At 48.0% G+C, this 22,036-nt stretch overlaps 1 protein-coding gene across 1 annotated transcript in view; it reads right to left on the bottom strand.

The window, feature by feature from the left end:
• LOC142578119 (uncharacterized) overlaps nucleotides 1–22,036 on the bottom strand; it is a 186,120-nt gene that overhangs the window by 101,358 nt on the left and 62,726 nt on the right. The window contains exons 2-5 of the mRNA XM_075687527.1: nucleotides 20,279–20,428; nucleotides 10,014–10,215; nucleotides 4,591–4,694; nucleotides 3,601–3,803 (exon numbers count right to left, since the gene is read on the bottom strand). Of these exons, the coding sequence (XP_075543642.1) occupies nucleotides 3,601–3,803; nucleotides 4,591–4,694; nucleotides 10,014–10,215; nucleotides 20,279–20,401 (632 nt within the window). The 5' untranslated portion in view covers nucleotides 20,402–20,428. The remainder of the gene's footprint in view (nucleotides 1–3,600; nucleotides 3,804–4,590; nucleotides 4,695–10,013; nucleotides 10,216–20,278; nucleotides 20,429–22,036) is intronic.

The following is a 22,036-nucleotide window of genomic DNA, read 5'->3' as shown; positions in this document are numbered from 1 at the left end:
ACAGGTTGTAAGTTTAACCATAAAATTGGTACATGAATTTACTGCATAAAAATACTAAATAACATTATATCGAAGCAAACATCACACGTTGTCATGTAAGCTTCTGCCGCGAAGCCAAAATCACTTGCGTTACCAATTTTATTTATGTATTTCTTAAATTTTTTATCCTTTTTTCTCTTCTGATAATTCGCGATACTTTGTTTAGAAGCCAAATAACAGAAACGCTATATTTACAATTGGTTGTTGCGAAATATTTCTTCAATTTAAATGTTCGAAAGGGCCGAATATCTCATTTTTAGAACGAATACGAACAATTAGTTTGAAATATTCTATTGGTATTCGAAATTACGAAAACCCGTCGTGTTGGCTTAGCGGCCGTGGTGTTGCGCTGCTAAAGTCGATGACGCGGGTTCAAATGCGGGCCGCAGTGGCCGCATTTCCATGGGGGCGAAATTCAAAAACGCGCATGTGCTGTTCATAGCGAGCGCGTAAAAGATCTCAAAGTGGTCAAAATTATTCCGCAGTCCCTCACTACGGCAAGCCTTACAATCACATCGAGCTTTTGGCACGTCGAAACGAAGCATTACATTTTTTTTAATGATTCGAATTTTCGGCCCCCTGACTCACTGAAATTACCATTCATTGCATTCACTCAAATACCAATCATTCAAATTACCCACACAACACAAAGAAGAGCATACATTTCAGTACAGGACATGTTCAAAACAAATGTCCCAACCATCAGTAAAGCATTGCTTACCCCACTCGGAAGTACGCTAATGCCGGGGACGCTCACCCAGCGAGAAATTAGGTGCGAGAAACGAGTGTCTTTGTTGAAGCTTAGAGGGCCTTCCCTGACAGGGCACATGACCTGGGTAGCTGGAGAAGTATGGGAGAGCCATTTGTCCTGCAGTGGGCGTAGCAAGGCTGATGATGATGATGACGTAGAGGGCCTTCCCAATTTGGTTGCCCCTGGGCTAGGATATCCCCACTGGCTCTCGGTAATTATTTTTTGCTGGTGTCAGGTGCCACTGAAAGCCTAAAGATTTAGTAGACTGGAGGAAGATTTGAACTGAGGATCTTGAGATTAGAAGCCCAAAACGCAAAGTCTTTCTGGTACATCGTGAGCGCCGATGGCGTCCGGCTTGACCCCGACGAAACATCCAACAAGGAAGCAGCACGCCGCTTTCTAGGTCTGTGTGTGTACTATGGCCCATTAATCGGTAATTTATCCCGGATTCTCCTCAGGTGACATGACACACCCTTCGTTTGGACTAATGAGCAAGACGCAGCTTTCACCGTGTTACGGCAGAGCCAGCAGCAATTTTCCTTATCAGCCAGCGGAAACAATACATTATAGTCGCCACGGACTACCTAACACGCTACGCCCGGACGAAAGCTCTGCAATAAGCCCCGGCCTACGAAGTTGCCCTGTTCATTACAGATCGTACAGTCCTCAGACATAGTGCCCCATCATACGTGATCACCGACAGAGGAACAGCCTTTACAGCCCAACTCATAGAGGATATCTTCAAGCTGAGCTGCAGGCAGCTTCGCAAGGCGACTGCCCATCATCCACACACCAACATATTGACCTAAACGTCATGCTGTCTGTATATGTAGACGTCCAGCATGAAACATGGGACCACGTCCTGTCGTAGGTTACTTTCGCGTACGACACGGCTATTCAAGAGACCACACAATTCGCGCCATTCCGTTTCGTCTGCAAGCGTGAGGTCGACGCGATGATAGACGCAATGTTTCCGCATGAGATCGATCTTCACATACTTCCAACGCTCAGCTACCTACTCAAAACGCAGACAAAGCTCGTCAACTCGCACGTACAAATGACAGTGCAGTAGCGTACAGACACACGGCGCTACAACCTTCGGCGTCGGCAAGTCGAATACGAGCCAGGTGACGCAAGTCTGCGTGTGGAGTCGGATCCGTCGTCAGGGCTTGCCTGAGAAGCTACTTCGTCCATACTTTGGACCTTACAAAGCGCTACGCCGCATTATTGAAGTGAACTACGAAGTCATCCGGATGGTACCGCGTCGCCTCGGCTTCGAGAGCACCACACAATGCCAATCGACATTGTTCGCCTCAAACCGTACTTCGTGAGTTAAAGTGTTATAGTCCCGACCACTGCCGCCTTCTACACTTTCACTTTGGAGAACGCCAAATATTGTCCGGCGCTTTCTATGTGCGCACAGCTCTGTTCTGTGCTTTCTAGTTTAGCAGGCATCGCGTCGAATGGCTTCTTTCGGCGGGGGAATAATGCCACTAGTTGTCCGAGCCAGCGCTATGATAGAAATTACGACTGGGACGCACGCCGTGCTAAATGTGGGCGCTGAATAAGAGGAAGTGGAGACTGAGGACGCAGACTTTGGAGTATCGACGACATCTTGTCCTGCTATGTGTCTTGCTGACACTGTGCACATCTCCAAGCGTCATTTCCTGATAATACATTCAGCGCCAACCCAAGTCCTCGCATCGTGGTCATGCGGTTATCCTCATTGCATCGTCGTCATAAAGTCACCATACATTGGTTTTCATAATATAGCGTCTTCGTCCCACAATCGTTGCCATGCAGTCGTCGCGATCCCATGCTTCTCATGCCGTAGCCGTCATGCTGTCGTCATCATACCATTGTCATTATTTTCAGAATTGTCATCTGATTAAACCATGCAATCGTCGTCATACCGCCTCCATCCTTCCATGCACGTCATTTCTTTGCCATCACATCAACTTCACTACGTCATCGTCGCTGTCTTCGTTATGCTGTCATGTAGATGGGAAACCTTGCCAAGCGAGTGCGTCAAACATTGCCAAAGTGGGCCGACAACAGAGACAGTGCATGTCTCACAGTCGAAGCAATGGAAGTCTCAGTATGGACACAACTTTTAAACAAACGTGACCTCATCAATACAGTGCGTCGCTGCATTGGCTGGTTTGCAATCACATTAATAATTAATTTATTTATGGGGTTTTAGGTGCAATAACCACTTTGATTATGAGGCACGCCATATTTGAGGACTCCGGAAATTTCGACCACCTAGGGTTCTTTAACCTGCACCTAAATCTAAGCACACGGGTTTTTTCACATTTCGCCACCATCGAAATGCGGCCGCCGTGGCCGGGATTCGATCCCGTGACCTCGTGCTCAGTAGCCTAACACCATAGCCACTAAGCAACCACGGCGCGTACCAATCACATTACCATCGACAGTCATCTAACATGGGTTCTGTAATTTTATTTTGCAAAAGTCGGCTTAACGACCTGCCTCTCTAGTTACCATTACAAAAACCACTATAATAAATTGTGAGCAGCTGAACACACCTTATATATTAAAATGTGAGTCCGTATTTGCAAACATTTCCTACACTTTGCATTATTTCTTGTTCTCATTATGCCATCGACAAAGTAGCGCCCCAACTTTTGCCGATGCTTCTCACTGTGTCGAACGGAGCACACGAAGTGAATAAAGTTATACAGTCCTTAAAAATAAGGCTCGTTGCTATTTTCCTGCTGGCATGTACACAAATAGGCCGGTTGGTGATTTTGATATGTTTTAAACTAATGTTCAGCTGCGTCTCTTACCTCATCATGTAGTAGCAGGCAACGAGATTGTAGTGCGTAATCTCAGCGCCCTTCGGCATCCCCGTGGTTCCCGACGTGTAGCACACGGCTAGAACGGTGCTACGAGGGTCGGCAATGGCACATTCGCGGAACACTCGCTCGTCCAGCGTCGAAAAGTCGGAAGCAGACACAAAGCCCATGGCACGACCCATGCAAAAGAGGGCCTGCGAGAGGTGCAGATTTGAGTGCGAACGTTTTGCATACACAAGGCATTGAAAATGAAATACACTTATAGCCAGAGACACCACCTGACACACGTACGCCGCTGGCCGCGATGTGGCACATATTTATTTTAGACGAATTTAGGCAACGTCTTATTGTCCCCTGCGAGCACAATAAGCTAGGATTGGTACTAGGAATAAAATGCTAGGTATAAAGATTCTGGTGGGGAGGGGGGCGGAGAATATTTCTTTGGCGCTCGAATTATTTCCACTGGTGCTCCAATTGAAGTAAGCAGAAAAACCTAGCTCTTTCAGACACACGTGCTGTAGCGCGATAGCTTTGTGGCGCATGAGGGTATAGATGCTGTGGTGGATATGGAAGCTCTGTGTCACCTTCTTCCGCCGTCTTGGCTGACATCTCTGCCATAGATTTTCCCTCAAACTGCGCTGCGCATCTCTTGTCGAGAGTTACCGAAAAGCGTTTATCTTGCATAGGTAACACACATTTAAATGTCATGTGGTTGAAAACCTATTTGTGACTACTTTCACTGTTGCTGTGACACTCAGCGGCCGCAGCTTCGGCGGTTACCTCTTTCGGGCGTTAATGCTATAGCCTTAACATTTTTTAATTATGCGCCGAAGTTGAAACTGTTAAATTTGTCTGTAGACCTAACAGTACAAGTTACGCCAATTACTTCGTGGTCTGATTTCCCTTTAGAATAGAGGGAAATTTACGCACGTGTTCCGAAAGTAAGCACGCGAGGAAGTTCGTAAACACGTGGCCTCATACCTTCATATTCAGGTTTGCGACTGCTGCCTTGACCTTCACGGTATACTGCTCGTCAGTGATGATATGCGTGCAGTCACCGTCTTCTGCATGGTAGCGGATTTCTCCTGCAAAGGCAATATGCCAGCAACCACGTGCTCAGTCGATCCTTCCAACAATGTTGGATTTACAAAGAACCTGTCGTATTTGTTCATTGGCTCTTGCAATCTTCTGGGAATGACTATGATGCGGGTAGATATGCTTGTGTGCGGCGGCTGCATTCTGATGGTGGTGCAAAATAAAACAATAGAGGTTCTTGCTGTTTCTGTGATACAGTCAAACCTTCAAGAGTCAGAGCATAGTGCTGTACGTAGAGCGTAGTGCTGTAAAAGTACTGCTGTACTTCAATGGCAGCTTACGCGGAAACCCGGTGATCATCACGCGCCCGTGATCATCGCTCATGCAAGGTAAAAATTAAAGTGATAAATCAATTTCAAAATTATTTACATGAACACTTTCTCTCTCAGTGCCTGAAAAGGGTGGGCGACTAGGAAGGCCAGCCGCCTACATTTTAGCGAGCCAGTGCCTACCTTTGATTAAAATAATATTTCCCCATTGGCAAACAGCGGGGCTTCAGGCAAAAATCTTGTCGCTCTAAAGGGTCTTATACAAAACACCAGTATCATAGGCGTATAGTAAATTTTAGTGTCTTATGAAAGATATGTGTGATGTAAATCTAAGCTTGGTACGTTGTCAAAGGTTTATATAATATGGTATCTATTTTTTAGGTACGGTCTGTGCATTCCTCTGTGAAATTGTGAAATTATGTATTTGTATTGGCACAATTCGAAGTACTTATGTTTATATATATAGCTTTAGGATACGCATGTTTATCTTCTGTGGCTTTCCGGACTCGTGTGTAGAACTTTGTGTCAATGCTAACTTGCAGTTTCTTGTTATCTTGCGGTGATATTTTTTTCTTCCTCGAGCGCCGAGTATTAACCTGTGCCACCTAAAGGCATGAACCTCTCCTATTACATCATGTCGCAGAGAAAGTATCAAAGACTGAATATGTCCAACGTTCAGGTAAAACCTTTGCATTGTTACTTTCCTTGCCGTGCTGTTTAGGAACACTGAACACAGAACATGACACAGACAGCAGTGCAAACTAACAACTGTTTTATTTCGCACACATTGGCTGTACGTTTATATCAATGGGTTGATGACGGTTCAACCTGTACCCCCAGACATCAAGCATTCGCCTCGCCTCTGCTTTCTTTCTCGCCGGAATGCATTTGTTGGATAACACCCAGGGTTAGATCCGTGAATGGTTGGCTCATGTATTCACCTTCCCTTGTCAAAAGCAAAAGCCTAACACATAGAAAACAAAGAATGTACAACCATGCAACTAGCCCAAGTCACAGTATTTCTAAACTTTCCATCGGACGGAAAGAGCGCCTCTCCCTCATGTAGCCTTTCCGACAGAAGGATGGACGGACGAATCGGCTAGCCATATAGAGCTTTCGCTGTAATAGGAAAATAACACGCATACGGGCTACACACTAAATATAAAGACATATTTTGTCGACTGTTTTGTTGAAGTGCGCTTTGTAAAACGTATCTCAGGATAATTTACGCAGCTAATTGTTCATAGCTTTAAAAAAAGGCACCTATACATGACTAATCAGAAAAACGAATGCGTCGAATTGCTCGCATTCCAAGTGATAGCAGCACAAGAATGTGTTCTTCTGCGGAGCACAATTTGTATATACGTCAGTGTTTAGGTAAAGACAGAGAGATCTCAGTAAAGTATTTTATTAGAATGCCAATAAGTGGAAAATTCCTTCTCAAATAGACATTTCCTTTTAGCATAACTACTTCGTCAACAATACGAAACCAATAGCATTCGCCCTGAAATATCTGTCTTGATGATCACTGGCCCTCTCGGCGACCGTCGTACCAGCAAGGAAAACGAATTCCATTTGATGTCAGGCAATGAAAAATCTATTTGACCAGGGGCCTGTTTGGGCTAGGCTTTGTTTATCAGTTGTTCAAAATCATTATACGATGATTGAATATTAATGAATTTTAATGGCGCAAGCGTGAGTTCTGGCCTAAAAGCGCGAAACAGACGTTGGAATGAGCTGACAGTGGTACATGATCAGATGGTTGTAACATGAATGTAAAATAGCTTACGATGAGTCGATACCTAAGTGCGTAAAATATATATGTACTGAAGACATGGCAATAAAAATAGGGTGTACTATGTACATAACATGTTTGTTGCGAAGTAATCATAAATTCTATGTATATGCAAGTTGCAGTTATTCCTCACCTGGGCTCCCAAGCGCAAGGTGCAGGAAGCATGTTGTTCAAATGGTAATATCGCGTTGATAGAGATACTCTCATATCAGGCTCCACTAAAGATCACTTGGGTGTATCGCACGCAATACACCGACACTGCTGAAAAAAAAAAGCTAAGGCTACTGTCGAAAAGCCGGAATGTATTAGTTGGCTTACACCCGGGGTTAAATCCGTGAATGGTTGGCTCATGTTTTCACCTTCGCTTGTCAAATGCAAAAGTCTAGCACATATAAAACAAAGAATATACAACCACGCAACTAGCCGAAGTCGCATGATTTGTAAACTTTCCATCGGACGGACGTTGCTCGACATAGCGGCTTTTGTTGGCTTTGGGGTAAACGAAAGTTATTTTTTTTCACTAAGCCTTTAATTCACAACACGTTGAGGACAGTCAATGCCTCGCCAGATTTACCCCAGATAGGCGGGCTTATTACCAGTCAGCAAGTACGAGTGTGGGTCATATGTGTGGCCCATTCTATGTCGACTGATGATTGACCTCACTTCGGTATATTTTTGATAAGGGTGGCCAATTGCCATACTGTGATTTCATGAAATGCATCTTATTAGATGTTTCAGTGTCACATAAGCATTGCCGATAGCACTTAAGCTTTTTCCATAATATAGGTTTCAAGTCTGCAGCAGGGACAGGTGCACCCATGAGCTACAGTATACGGACCAGGGACTGCGCGATAAAACTCATTTTTCTACAATATCTCCGAATGAAACTAGAAATTAAAGACTGCACTCTAAACTTGGCATTACAAATTTTCTAGTGCACTCGTCATTTCCCGCTTATGCGCATTAATTACGAAGAAATAGCTTTCCGGCTACCCTCTGGTCTGTGTGCTTTCGATCATGGGTGTACAGAGAAATTGGTGGCTTTTGTAGCTATTAATATGGCGGTTTCGTCAGCAAGGGTATTACCCTCAATACCTCTAGGCCCAGACATGCTGGTCAGATATATACAATATACACGCATTTGAACAAAAAAAATCATTAGGTGCACGATTCTTACGTTTCGTGAACGACTTTTAAGATTTGACGACACTTAACCTTATAGTAAATAAAATAGCTCTTTGTATCTTTCGTCTCTGGATGTGTTTGACAACCACCAATAATGCATACGCCTCAAACGTGAAGATATTCGTTCCCGGTTGCAGAACATCTGATTCAAAGAAGGATAAGCAAAGTGCTGCATAAGACTTAGATACGTCAGTGTAAAATGCTTGGAATGAACATTTTGACTGAAGTTACAAAAATTCTGTCAAATATGTTTTTCTGGAGCTTTTTTTGCAACCTCTTTGAGCGATGTGTCACGTTCTATGACCTGCCAGTGCCACAACGGCTACGGTTGCGCTGGAGCAATGAGGCTATGCTCAAGGACTTAGGCACCTTCGCTGAGGCTTCTCACACGCAACGAGAAGGGCTGTCTCACTGCAGGTCAATTGTGAAAGCGTGTTGCACAAGTCATATCGTTTACGGTTGCATAAGAGGGATGCTTAAAATTTGCGTTCACTTTCAAAAATTGAGCGAAGCTGGAACATGACCGTTGAAGGCACAGTGACCACTCATCAGCGTCTGCGTAGATGCTCCACATAGGACTTGTCTTGAAGGCGCCTGTCGCCAGGGAGATGACTAGACGGTGGATGGGATGCAGCACCTTTAGAGCGCTTGGCGTAGCAGACTCTGCAGCAGAATTTCCAGGCTTCTTGCTGCAGTTGTATGGGCTACGGCATGGAGTAGCGCTACCACAACAACGCAAGAAACACAGCATGCAACGTTTGCTGCGCCATCCAGCCGAGCTTAGGAGAAAAATGGCGCCAACAAGACAGTAAAAGACAAGCGAAACGCAAGATTCGTGAATTTCCGCGCCTGTAGAAAAACGGGGCCAAGACGTGTTCCCCCGGGGGGGGGGGGGGAGGGAGCGCGGACGCGCAAAGGGCGCGGAGGAGGGGAGGAGGGGAGGAGGTCGCGCGGCAGCGGCAGAGTTCAAAGACTGGCGGTACTTTAAAATTTAGGGGACTCTACGACGCGAACTGTACTTGCGCTATGTCGTAACCACCGTCGCCGCGCTACACTTTCCTTCTCACGCCTTTTACCATTACCTCCCTTCCTCCACTGTCCCCCTCATGGTTCCGCTCCACCTTTCTCTCCGCTTTTCTCCTCGCGCCGATACTTGCTCACCGCTTTTTTCATCCCCCAATTCATCCTTCGCTTCCATCCCTCATGCTCCCCGACGAAACGGGCGTCTAAGAACTACGCCTTCAAATTATAGACTGGAGTTTGACATCCCAAAAGTGCAATCACGTTACGACGCACGCCGTCTTGGAGGACTCTGGAATAATTTTGACAACCTGGGGTTCTTTACCGTACACTCAGTGCACGGTACACGGTTCTTTTTTTTTGCATACTGATCCCATCAAAAGGCACCCACCGCCACTAGGAATCGAACCCGCCACCTCGTACCTACTCACGGAAGGCGACGGCGACTAAATCACCACAACGTTGCGATGTAAGTTGTGCGCGCACACATTAATTTTCTGGATGAGCTATGTGCATATCATATTGTGGTGCGACGACTACTATGAGCTCAGCGGATAGTAAACGTTCGGCTCGTAGAATCTATGTCTGTTTCTTGCATTTGGCGTTGACGAACGCTGACGGTTTTCCGGCGGTCTCATCTCGTGCGTCATTGAGGCGCGGCGCCTTAACGCCGCTGCTGGCACACCTCATCGCGACAGTGATTTGAGATGCGTGGTATGTAGCGAAGTGCTGTTTTTGCTGCACCGCAGTAGTTTACTGTGCTGCATCGCGCCAAGTCATTTTTGAATATTGTTAGAACACCGATTAAATGTGTTGTGCGCTACGCTAAAACGTGCGATTCGTTTCACTGTTACGCCGTTTGAGGAAAGCTGGTTGTCTTTCACAATATTTAGTTTTCGTAAAGGTGTTCCTTGGTGTGCCCATCATCAACTAGCTTTCTAGAAACACTTCCACACCCTTCCCAGGAAGGTCTTTGTACAGAGAGCGCTCTAGTGAGAGCCACACACTGGGAATTTATGCCGAGTAATTTCCCTACTTACCTTCAGTCAGCGATGTCTTCGCTAAGACAATAGTAGCTCCTGCTAGGACACAGCCGTACATAGCCAATAGATTTTCCACTGTATTGTCCAGGTGAATGCACATCCGGTCTCCCGAAAGCACGCCATGCTGCCTGAAACCGACGGCGTAGCGTTCCATGGCCGCCAGCATCTCAGCACGTGTGAGGCTGATGACATCATTAAACTGAAAGCATCCACGGGACAAACAGAAGTGCCACGAACGTTAGCGCAACCTTGACTTCATGAAAGCTATTACATTTTCCGGCCGTTCACACGCTTCTTTAGGCTAGAACACTTCCCCTCACAAAAAATTTATTTCCGAGATTTTACGTGCAAGATACTACGATTAAGTTGTGAGGTACGCCATAACTGAGACTCCACATTAATTTCGACCACCTAAGTTTGTTTACCTAGCATCTGAATGCAAGTACACGACCATTCTTGTCTTTATCCCTCATCGAAACGCGGTCGCCACGGCCGGGCATGAACTCGTGACCTCGGGCACAGCAGCGGGGAGAGGGGGAGGGGCAACGCATAGCCACTAAACTACGACGCCGGTTACTCCTCATCACAGCAGTACGGAATTCCTGGTTCTCCTTAAGCGTTGTGGTCGCTTGCTCAGTTTCACTTACTTATTGACGCGTGGGATGCTCAAGTAAAAAACAACAAGAGTTGAAATTTTGGCTTACATAAAAATGAAGGTCCACTCAACCTCCCCTCGGCCCAAAAAGGAAAAAAAATCGCGAGACGCTTGAGCACTTTTTATGGGTAGTGAATGCGAATACAATACTGTCCAATTGAACGCCGCTGAGCGGCCCTTCTAGTTGTGAACTCTTCGGGGGTGAGCTAGCGCGTTGAGACGCTTGGCCAATGCCTCCAGTATAGCACAAGGCCGGTGTACTTCGATCCGCGACGTCGTGCTACGTCTCCATACTTAAATGGGATATTGTTACAAGCACGGGGAAAATAGGGCTTATTTAGGCGTGCGAGAGCAGGAACAGCACGCGATGAACAGCTGCAATGGCCGTTGCACAGTCTTCGTTCTGCTCTTCCCTTCTCGTCTTGATCCTCGCGTCTTTTTTACGCGCTTGGACACAACATACCTCTCCTCACAGACAAACCCCACTGGGCGAGTCCGCTAGCTTGTCGTAGCGTGCATGATTTCAAGCGTGCGACAGGCATGAATTGTATCCTAGCAGAACGCCTGCCAGTGTTCGGGAGGCGCGCTAGAGTATAGTTCATTTCGCTGACAACAACATACGCTCATCACATACGGTCATCACATAACAACATACGGTCCATCGTGGTTTGCCAGCAGCTTTTGGCACGAACTGGGCTTCCTTGTGGGAGTCTAAAGCCAAACAAGATCACCAGGGTGATATGTAACAGGCCGATGTTGGGTGTCGTAGTGGGCTTTGGAGTTTTCTTGCGATGCCAGAGTCCGCAGACGCTCAAGTCTACGAGCCTCTTCAGCGAGGCATAGCATATCGGCCACCGTAGGATTGTCGTGGCGGTAAAAAGGGAGGACAGTGTCGAGCGTATACCGAGGCGGCTGAGCATATAGAAGGAAGAAGGGCCTTTAGCCGGTTGTCTCGTGTTTGGGCGTGTTGTAGGCGTAAGTCACAAATGGTAGAACTCCATCCCAATTCTTATTATCGGAGGCAACACACATGGAAAGCATATTGGTGATTGTTTGATTAGTGCGGTCAGTGAGGCCGTTCGTTTGAGGATGGTACGGCGTCGAGTGCCTGAGGTGCGAGTTACATAAACGCACAAGCTCTTCCATGATATCCGCCGTGAATTGACGTCCCCGGTCACTTATAATAATAGCAGGCGGTCCATGCTGCAGAACAATAACGTGAAGTAAGAAGAGCGACACTTCGGTTGCAGTGGCTGATGGTATAGCCGCCGTCTCGCAATAGCGTGTGAAATAGTCGGCGCAGACAATTATCCAGCGGTTCCCCTTAGATGACTGAGAAAAAGGGCCTAACAGATCAATGCCAACTTGCTGAAAGGGTGAGCTGGGAGGTGGCACAGGTTGAAGGAGACCAGATGGGGCAGTGGTTGAGCGTTTCCGACGTTGGCACTGTATGCAGCTGGCGACATACAACTCAACCGAATGGCGCCTGCGGGGCCAGTAAAAGCGTTCTTGAATGCGATAAAGGGTGCTCACAGCGCCTAAGTGGCCGGAGATAGGGTCATCGTGCATAGCCTGAAGGATAGTTGGCCGGAGACACTCCGGCACCACTAGAAGGGAACGTGCACCCGTGCTTGAGTAGTTCCTTTTGTACAGGAGCCCGTCACGTACACAGTAGCTGCTTGTTGCACTTGAATGGGCAGAAATGAAGAGTCGCTGAAATTTGGTGTCTGTCCGTTGTTTTGCTTTGAACGCATCGATACCTGGAAAAGCAGATGTCACAAAAGCGACGAGATGATCAAAATCGTCTGCGTCGCAGTCCGTCGTGGTAAGCGTCATACGGGAAAGGCAGTCTACGCCAGCATGTTTTCGGCCATTCTTGTACGAAACAGTGAAGTTATATTCCTGCAACCTCAAAGACCAGCGCGCAAGTCGACCACAAGGGTCGCGAAGATTCATGAGCCAGCACAGGGAATGGTGGTCTGTGACGACTAGGAATGGGCGTCCGTACAAGTACGAGCAAAATCGCTGAACCGCAAAGATTACAGCGAGGCATCCTTGCTCTGTCACCGTGTAATTTCGTTCAGGTTTGCTTAATGAGCGGCTTGCATAAGCAATCACGTGCTGATCGTCGTCATAGCGTTGGACCAAGACGGCACCCAGACCAAGGCCACTGGCATCTGTGTGGATTTCTGTCGGCGCAGTAGGATTGAAGTGGCGAAGGATAGGTCGGGAGGTCAGCAGGAACTTAAACTGACGAAATGCGGAATCACACTCGGGTGTCCACTCAAACCGTGTGTTATTATGTAGCAGATTTGTCAGAGGATAAGCGACGTCAGTAAAACATGGAATAAATCGGCGAAAGTAAGAGCAATGACCCAGAAAACAACGAAGTTGCTTCACTGACTGCGGTGCACTGAATGCTTCAACAGCTGCCGTCTTTATGGCATCAGGCCGAACACCGTCTTTGTAAACAAGATGACCCAGCACAAGGGTTTGACGGTCACCAAAGTTACATTTCTTGTTGTTCAGAACGAGAGCAGCATTTTTCATGCAGTCGAGGACAATATCCAGGCGCGTATTTTGCTCATTGAATGTGCACCCGAATATAACGTCGTCAAGACAGCACATTCAGATGTTCCGCTTTAACCCACGCAGAATGGTGTCCATGAAGCTTTCAAAGGTTGCTGGAGCATTGCACAACCCAAATGGCATCACAATGAATTCGAATAATCCACCCGGGGTTATCAAGGCTGTTTTCTCCTTGTCTGCAGGGTATACCGGGATTTGTCAATGTTCTGAGCGTAGGTGCACTGAAGAAAAACAAGAGGCCGAATGAAGGCAATTGCATCATTAATCCGGGGCAGCGGATAGACATTCTTCTCAGGCACGGCGTTTAATCTTCGATAATCGACGCAAAATTTCCCGTTACCGTCTTTCTTTCTGACCAGTATGACTGGAGCTTCCCAAGGACTCGAGGACTCTTGTATTATCCCATTTTTCATCATGTCACTCACTTGTTCCCCGATTATCTTGCGCTCGTTAGGCGACACGCAATAGGGCTTTTGCATGATCGGGCGCGCAGATCCCGTATCGATAGTATGGCGTGTTCGCGACTCGGGAGTCGAGAACGCGCTGTCCGGCTGCGCAAAGTCAAACACTGACAGATGCTTAGAAAGCGTATCCACCAAGGCATGGCGCTCCTTTGCGCTGAGCGACTTGTTTATCATACACAGAAGCTTTTTGTCTGAGACGTGGCGAAGGTCAGCAGGTTCACACGGCGCGTCAGTTAGTACGGCTACGGACGAAGACGTGTATTCTGTAAAGCAGCCGAGTTTCAAGCCGTCTGAAAGCAGGGCGGGTTCTGCCCAGCAGTTGGCCGTCCACAAGCCAGCACGCCCGTTGCCGATCGATGCCACACAATGAGGGACAAAAACTTTCTTCACAGTTTAGATGCATTGGCTCTATGGAGGCACCGAAACTGTCTGGAACTTCACCGCGACATACAACCTGCACGCACACAGAGGTGGACGCAAGCGCAACAGTGTCAGCAGATACACAAACTTCAACTTGACTGCAAGTCTCCTCTAAGAGCCTGGACGAAACATGGCCATCGACACAAGCTTCCCCCATGCGGCAATCAACGGTCGCACCACACTGTCGCAAAAAGTCGCTGCCCAAAATCACTTCGTGCGTCGATCGGGGATGGCGAAAACTCCACCAGTCAAGGATGCTTCAGCAGTGCATAGGCAAACAGGGCGCAACGACTCACCGCTCACTCCACAATACATTGCAGCCTGGTCCCACCGAAATACAACTATGCGCCCCAACTGACCTTTAAAACTGAGACTCATTACGGATACAGTTGCGGCGGTATCAGCTAAAGCCATTGTAGAAACACCATGAACAAGTGCATGCACTTTGTTCTTAATCATAGCAACTGCAGGGGGCATTTCTGTCGATAGCACGTGTCGAGCGATCTCACCCCCGTCGGCCGCGCCAACTCGTTTTCCGGTTCTGAAGGCGAGGCAGAGCGGCGCATTGGTGATGGAGATTGACGCAAACGCGGTGCACGAGAAGATAGCGGTGGCGTCAAGCTCCTGTCAGATGCCGGCGAGCGGCTCCGAAAGCTTCTCTGCCAGTAATCGTTGCCGGGAAAGACGCCAGCTGACCAAGAGGGGGTGTACGGCTGTTGAGTTGTCCTCACAGGAGGTGTGGTCCTTGTTGAAGAGCCGGATTGACTATTCCACATTGTTGGGTGACGATTGCGAAACCTCGCTATGTGGCCCGCGACACTACATTGGAAAACACCGGCAGATGCCGCAAATTTTTATGTTCCACCATGTAGTCACACATGTTTCTGTCGACTGCATAGTCAGCAGGTGGGTCACATTCATCATGGCTAGGCACCGACCTCCGGGAGGCGTGCGTGCGGTGAGGGCGTTGGTCGTGGTTATGATCTTGATAGCTCATGGTCCCTCTCATTTGTGGGGTAGACCTATACTCAACGGTCACTGAGTGAACCGTCGATTACCATGCGGTCGAAACGGCCGTGTTTCTCATCTCGTGTTGTGAGTACGCACCAGTGATGCCGGGTGTGCAATGGTACCTCTCTTCCCGATGGAGCAACTCTCCGCAAACAATCTGCCATATTTGATGGAAGGTGAACACACGAGCTCGGCTCTACACTTGCCACCGTTGTGAGATTAGCTAGGCGACCAAACTTCGGTATTATCTGTCGCATCTTGAGCGTCTCAAAGGTCCTGCAGTGGCGAATGACGTCAGGCACGGAATACAAGCTTTCCTTGCCGATCAAAAAACTGTAGACGTCGTCGGCTACTCCATTGAACAAATGTCGAACCTTGTCATCTTCAGACATTTGAGAGTTGGTTATTTTACACAGTTTCAGCACTTCTTCAACATAAGCCGTACAGGCATCAACGGGGATCTGCGCTCTTTGCTAAAGCGTCTGTTCAGTGCGTTTCATTTTTGTACTAGAGTGTCCGAAACACGCTCTGAGCTGCTCGACGAAAAGCTCCAATGAAGTGGGCGTGTCTTCGTGATTCTCATACCAGACGAGCGCTGTGTCGCTAAGGGAAAACACAACATTGGACAACAGTGCGGTCGAGTTCCGACACCGTTAGACCGGCTCACCCTTCGGTAGCTCGTGAGCCACTCGTCGACATCTACTCCGGCTCTTCCTCCGAAAGTTAGTGGCACACGGCTCTATTGACACGGAACACCAGGAGCTGGCCTTGAAGCTGCGTCAGATCCGTCGGGAATGTGGCAGGCGTATTCAGGCATGTCAGGTAGGGGTGGCGGAAGTCCGGCAATTCGACGGCTTCGGCGAAGTTGTAGCAGCGTAGGCTCCGTGGTTACGAGCTGTACCCCGCACCGTCCACCAATTTGTTACAAGCACGGGGAAAAGGGGTTTATTTAGGCCTGCGAGAGCAGGAACAGCAGGTTACGAAAAGCTGGAATGGCCACTGCACAATCCTCGTTCTCCTCTTCCCTTCTCTTCTTGAGATCCGCGTCCCTTTTACGCGCTTGGACACAACAATATAATGGGGACGCTCGCGAACAAGCCGTGGAAATTTTAACGTCACCGCTTTTGTCACGCCGGGCATGGCAATGGAAACTTCGGTCCACGTTGCATGATATCATAAAGGACAGTGCATAAATATGCTATCTGGGCACTGGTTTAGCCCAGTGGATAAGACACTCTGCATCAGGGTGGGGTCGTAGGTTCGAAATTCACTACCGCCGATTTTCTTTCGAATTTTTTTTCTCTTTTTCATACGTTAGTTCTTTATACCTATTGCCGAGGCGAAATTATTGTTACATAGGGGTTTCGGTTTCGAGACCGAAACTTACTCGCCCTCAGAGGGCTCTGTGATAGCGACGCTGTGCCTATTTAAGACGCCGCGCTTCAATAAACACTCTGAGCCTCGGTCCCCATCTGCGTCTGCGCCACTCTTTAGGCCTCTGTCCCGGCGTGCCCAACGTGCCCTGCGTGGCCTTCTTGGCGGCCACCCCGACATAACATTCCAAGTTGCCGGCGTGACGTTTTTCGCGGCCACGCCGACATAACATTGGCGACGAGGATTAACTTTCCGTGCGGGCTACACATCTTCAACTACTGCCTTTCTGCTCAGAAAAATTGCCGAATCTACCTTTCTCCCATTCTGCGGGCGCGGACGCCGGACCCGATGCTACTAGCGTTGCAGCTGCGTAACGCGCTCCGCCGCCATTCCCGACATAACATTGGCGACGAGGATAATCCCCGTGCATCCCTCCTACATGTGAGTTACGCCTCCCAACTACATTCTCTACTACATCTTCCACTTCGACTGCCCTCCTTGCAAGCAGCATTTCGGCACATCCTGCTTTTTTTAACGCTACTATGACGTCATCTGCTTGACCTTCGACGCTACTGCGCCATCTTTGCTGTTTTCCACACCCTTCGGCCCTGCCTGCTACTGCTTCAAACACGGCAACCCCCGCACCCCCACCCTTCGTGTCATCTCCCGGCGTACCGGCTATTCCTGGGCTCAAATGGCGATGCGTTTTGAAGGCCTATGTCGACGCCACCGCCAAGACCGCTACGCCTGGCCACAAGAAAGCGCTCCTTCTCAACGCGCTGGGGGTGGAAGGCGTCAACGTTTACTACAACCTCATCGAGGGTGAGACGCACACCGAAGCCGACGAAGGGACAGAGTACTCAAAGGAAATTGACGTATACAAAGCGGCGCTTCAAGTGCTCGACAAGCACTTTCGTGAAGAAAACTAATTTTGCAGTCGCATCCACTTCAAACGCAGAGTACAAAGCCCTAAGGAGCCGACTACGGAATTCATTCAAAGTGTTCAACGGCTCGCCAACTCTTGCAAGTTTGGCACCGCTACCGACCTCATGGTTCAAGACCAGATCCTTTGCGGCATGCAATCGCATCAGCTTCGCCGCCGCTTGATACAACTCGGCCAGTGCTTTACCGTCTCACTTTACTCTCACTGAGCAATTTCCATTGCTCAGTGAGAGGAACGCACCGATAAAATAACGCAGCAGCTCGGCGTTCTACAAGCAGACGCCGTTTGACAGCGTCGGCGTGCCACTAGATGGCGGATGCGGCCAGTCAGGCCCCCCGTGTGGTCCCCCCAAACGGGCCGTGTATAAAGTTTGCTTCACATGGCGCGATTGGGGCGAAAAAAATCGTTCTGCCGCGTGCGTCGCAGAGCGATTTTCGCTGACAGCTAACCCATGCGTTTGCGGCAGCGCGATTTCAGTCGCCGCGATGCGCAAGGTTGCCCCCTGCTCACGAAGTATCCAGGCCTGCATCGTTAAATAAAAACAACATGGAAACTAGTGAAATATTCGAGTGTTCCTATTATTATTCGATAATAGAATAAGTACATCATTTTTTAACGTTTAAAAGTTAAAAGTTTAAATGTTGAGACTTTATGACAGCTTGCAGATGTGGTGAGTGAGGCACTGCATAATACCCCAACTATGAACGTGCGGCTTCTGCGGCTATGGTGGGGTGGTTCCGTTTAGTATACTCTAGTTTCGTTGTTACTATGGAATCCACAACGTTTTCCTGGAGGAGTATTTGCTTTTGCAGAAGAACAAGCAACTATTGCGAGCGCATGTATAAGCAGCTGGCAAAATTTGTACCGATGAATAGGTTGACCACCGTGGCGATCAAGTGGGTACGTGCCTCATGTTGAGGCGGCGTCTGCTCCCGGCCTGGATAGCGTGCAGCTTGTCCTTTTGAACGAATTGTGCTAACGGAAGAAGAAAAATATTTTTTATGAAGCTCGGTGGGTACGCCCTATTAAAACATAACAGTTGGCGCGCGGCATTGCTCCACAGAGCTACCAACGCGTGGTAAAACAGAAAAGCGCCGATTTTAACGGCGATTTCTTTCGTCACACACATTGCCACTCCCACGTCGCTGCGACTCAGCGACGGGGCGACCAACTTGTTGGACTCCGGTCGCGGAAAGTCCACGACTCCGCGGCGGTCGCTGAGCGACGGAATTCGCTGTGTCGCTCAGTAAAAATCGCGCCGTGTGAATCGGCCTTAAGTAGAGAGTACTATATGGGGAGAGTGGGTCCAACGACGGCTCCGCGCTGAAGCATTGTTCATGGAAATTCCAGGTGGTGCCACCGTTGCCTTCTTCTGAGCGCCACGGCCGCGCGCGCCGGAGGCGCCGGCCGGCACTGTCGGAGCGTGCCGACCAGAAGCACGGCCGCGCTCGAACGCAGCGTCGCAGTTGCGTTCGCGCATGACCGCAAAAAGATGGATCGCGTTTGTTTTCCTTCTTAAACCTTATGTGCGAGTTTTCACTGTGTCGTGAGGGAAAGAAATTCCGAGCTTCCATTGCGAAGAAATGAGATTCATGAACATGAATTGTCCGGACAAGGTACAGGAATGAGTTAACTGCGTGACTTCATTATGTGTTAAATAAAAGTTGGGAAACCGTCGTTCTCTCCCTTTCTCAAGGCGATATATTGAATGCTAACAGATGTTTCCCCGATGCCTTAATAACGGCAGCAATTTGAAATTTAGGGAGAATGTGGGCCATGTTATTCGTTACGTGCAGCACATTTCTTTGTAGGTTGATTGTGTGTTTTGAAAATATTTACGGAATAGCCGTTTCACCCTGTTTTTATGCGTCAAACGCCTGAGACGTAGTTGGTTTTCCAGGTCCCCTGAGAACAAGTATGAGCAAGTATTCACCACCTCTTCTGTCTCTGCCCCAAAAATAGGCTGACTCGATAGAGGATACTTGGAGATACTACGCCAAGAATGGGTCAAGCGCATACTTCTGGAAGTTGGCTGAAAGACGATGAGTTTGCTAAGCCACTATTGCAATTTCTGCACGAGAAGCATTTCCAAACTATCTTTAAAGTAATCATTGAGCCGCAGGACCAGCTGCTCGAAGAAAGGAATTTTCGTAAGCTTAGAAACGGTATGTGTAAAAAAAAAACACCCGAGGAAACCAATAATCTAGACACATGTAGACTAGACGTTGACAATATCAGCAATGTCAGTTACTTTCCCTCAATTTCACTTCTCTCGCATCTCCCTTCGTTCGTGCTTCTTAACTGGTCTCTGCTGCATGGGCTAAAGGACGTTTCGTTCTTTTATAACCTTTGTCTTCAGCAGGTAGCTTTCTGCCACGTTCTTTCGTCATTGCTCTGAAGAGTCTGCGCGGAATGCGAACCCTGAAGATGCGTCATTCAAGGTCTGTTTCCAGTCTCAGAACCTATGCCTATCCTAGGGTTGGCGTGTGGAACCGTGCTTTTCCATCACCCTTCCTTGCTTTCAACGAAGGTAATAAACAGGTTCTCACATTGCCGCACTTAGAAAGACGAATCAAGTTAACTGGATGGGGTAATCTGGTAAAATCACGTCTGCTGACGAAATTTTGCTAGCTCCGCTTGTGAGTAATCCTACCGTCCATCTTCTTTTGAATTTGCCTTGGAATACCGCAATATCGCATTAGCTTACCAGCGTTTCCATTTCATTATAAACGTACACAAAGCCATTCAGAGGAACAAACTCCAGATATTACTCGATAATATAAAAAATAGAAAGCGCTGTGCTTACAAGAGCAATCTTATCGGGATCCACAAGCAGCCTTTCCCTTGCGAGAGTGTAAAAAGAGCACAATGGAACTTCAGAGCTTGGGTAGGGCGAGTAGATAATGTTATCTTTTATGCGAATCTTCATCTCCCAGGTGGCAGTAGGTGAAATCACCTGGAGGAATAAAAAACGCATATATAGCACTCATCACCACATGGCTTTTGATCATGGTTCATATTCACTAATGATTTCCCCCAAATATTCCGCAGAATCTGATTTTACAATATTGTTACTGCAAATTAATTTATAATGGCCTTACTACATTTGTTTCCTTGGGCATTCATTTCATTTTGCCAGTTCATCAAGAGCCATCTGCTTAGACATTTCGTGGCAAGAGTTTATTTTATTCTAAATGAACATTCTCATTTCTGCTTTTGTCACCCTTTCGACTTCAGTTTTAGTGCTGTTTTATTGCGATAGCACTTATGTGAACAATCCAGGCGCTTTTTTGTGGCAGCCGTGATGTTCCGTATAAAATCCAAGGCCGATATTACCATCGACGTGGCGTGTGCTGTATGTGCGAGTAAAAGCACGCCAGGGCAGCCAACGATCGCGGCTCACTCTGGAGCGCGCGAGGTAAGGCGGAGAGCAAGCGTGCCGTCTTCCGTCTTGCGAAAGGCCGTGGTGAATGGGAGAGAGGGAGGTGGAAGGGAGGTGCTGGGATCCAATAGCAGCCGCGTATTTCGGAACTGGGCGCAAGGTTAACTGACGATCGCGGCTCAATAGGGAGTTATTAGCCCCGAGGGCGGACTATAGGTGCGCCGCATGAGTGGCGCCAGGGCACGTACTCGTGCCTGTCGTCTGCACGAGCACATTAAAATTGGATTTAAGCGCTCTTTCTGCGCATGCGTGAGGAGCACTGGCTGCGAGAAGGAAATGTGGGGACTTTCGGACCTTGACATTTGTCTTCGCCTAGGTACAACAAGGGAGAACGTTGTGCTCCGTTCGTCCCTAGCAGAGCTAGTAGCACAGAATCGCCAGAATGGGTAGCCAGGAAGCCGAGTCTGAGGTGAGTTTGCTGCGCTCTTTGCGAAGTTAGCATATGAAATTGTGATAGTGGCAGGGGGATACGTTTGAAAGTGAGGTGTCTTCTCGGATAACTTTCATCACAAAGCATTACATTGTGCCGACGCATTGCTCATTGTTTCGTTCAGAGTACCGCACACTTCAGGAGACTCGCGCGGGAACGGAAACAGCTGATGAATTCGACTGTTTTATGTGAAAGTAATGGGAAGGGGTTCTCACATGAAAAATAGGTGTAGTAATACACATCTTTTTTGTAGCAAACACGTGAATGGTACCAGCACTGTGCTGTGCTCGTCTTGTTGCATTGCAGAGACGTGCAGGGAGTAAGCTGCAGCGACTGCACGTTGTGGGAAATGTGAGTGAATCCTGTGAACTTGTTGAGGTCGCCATCACCACACTAACGAAATTAAATGTGCGAGGGAGATAGATGCCGGGACACAAAGTTCAGATCAACCGCATGATGGCCATGGCCTCAAAGTACAAAACTGGAAGGGGAATGCCATGGCTTAAGAGTAGGGCAAATTTTTTGTAGTTATTTTATTATAATGCACTGCCACAAAATGTTTGTGAGAAAGCACTCCAGGTGATATGCTGTCTATTTATAGGCCAAAAACTATTTCAGGAACCTTTTATGTTTGACAAACCTTGCCTCTTTGAATAGGTATAAGTAGGGCCTGCTCAATTGTTACAAGCCTC

Source organism: Dermacentor variabilis, chromosome 4, assembly GCF_050947875.1.
Source record: "Dermacentor variabilis isolate Ectoservices chromosome 4, ASM5094787v1, whole genome shotgun sequence".
NCBI lineage: Eukaryota > Metazoa > Arthropoda > Arachnida > Ixodida > Ixodidae > Dermacentor > Dermacentor variabilis.
Note: the sequence above shows the minus strand (reverse complement) of the source record. Positions and strands in the feature narration are given on the sequence as shown.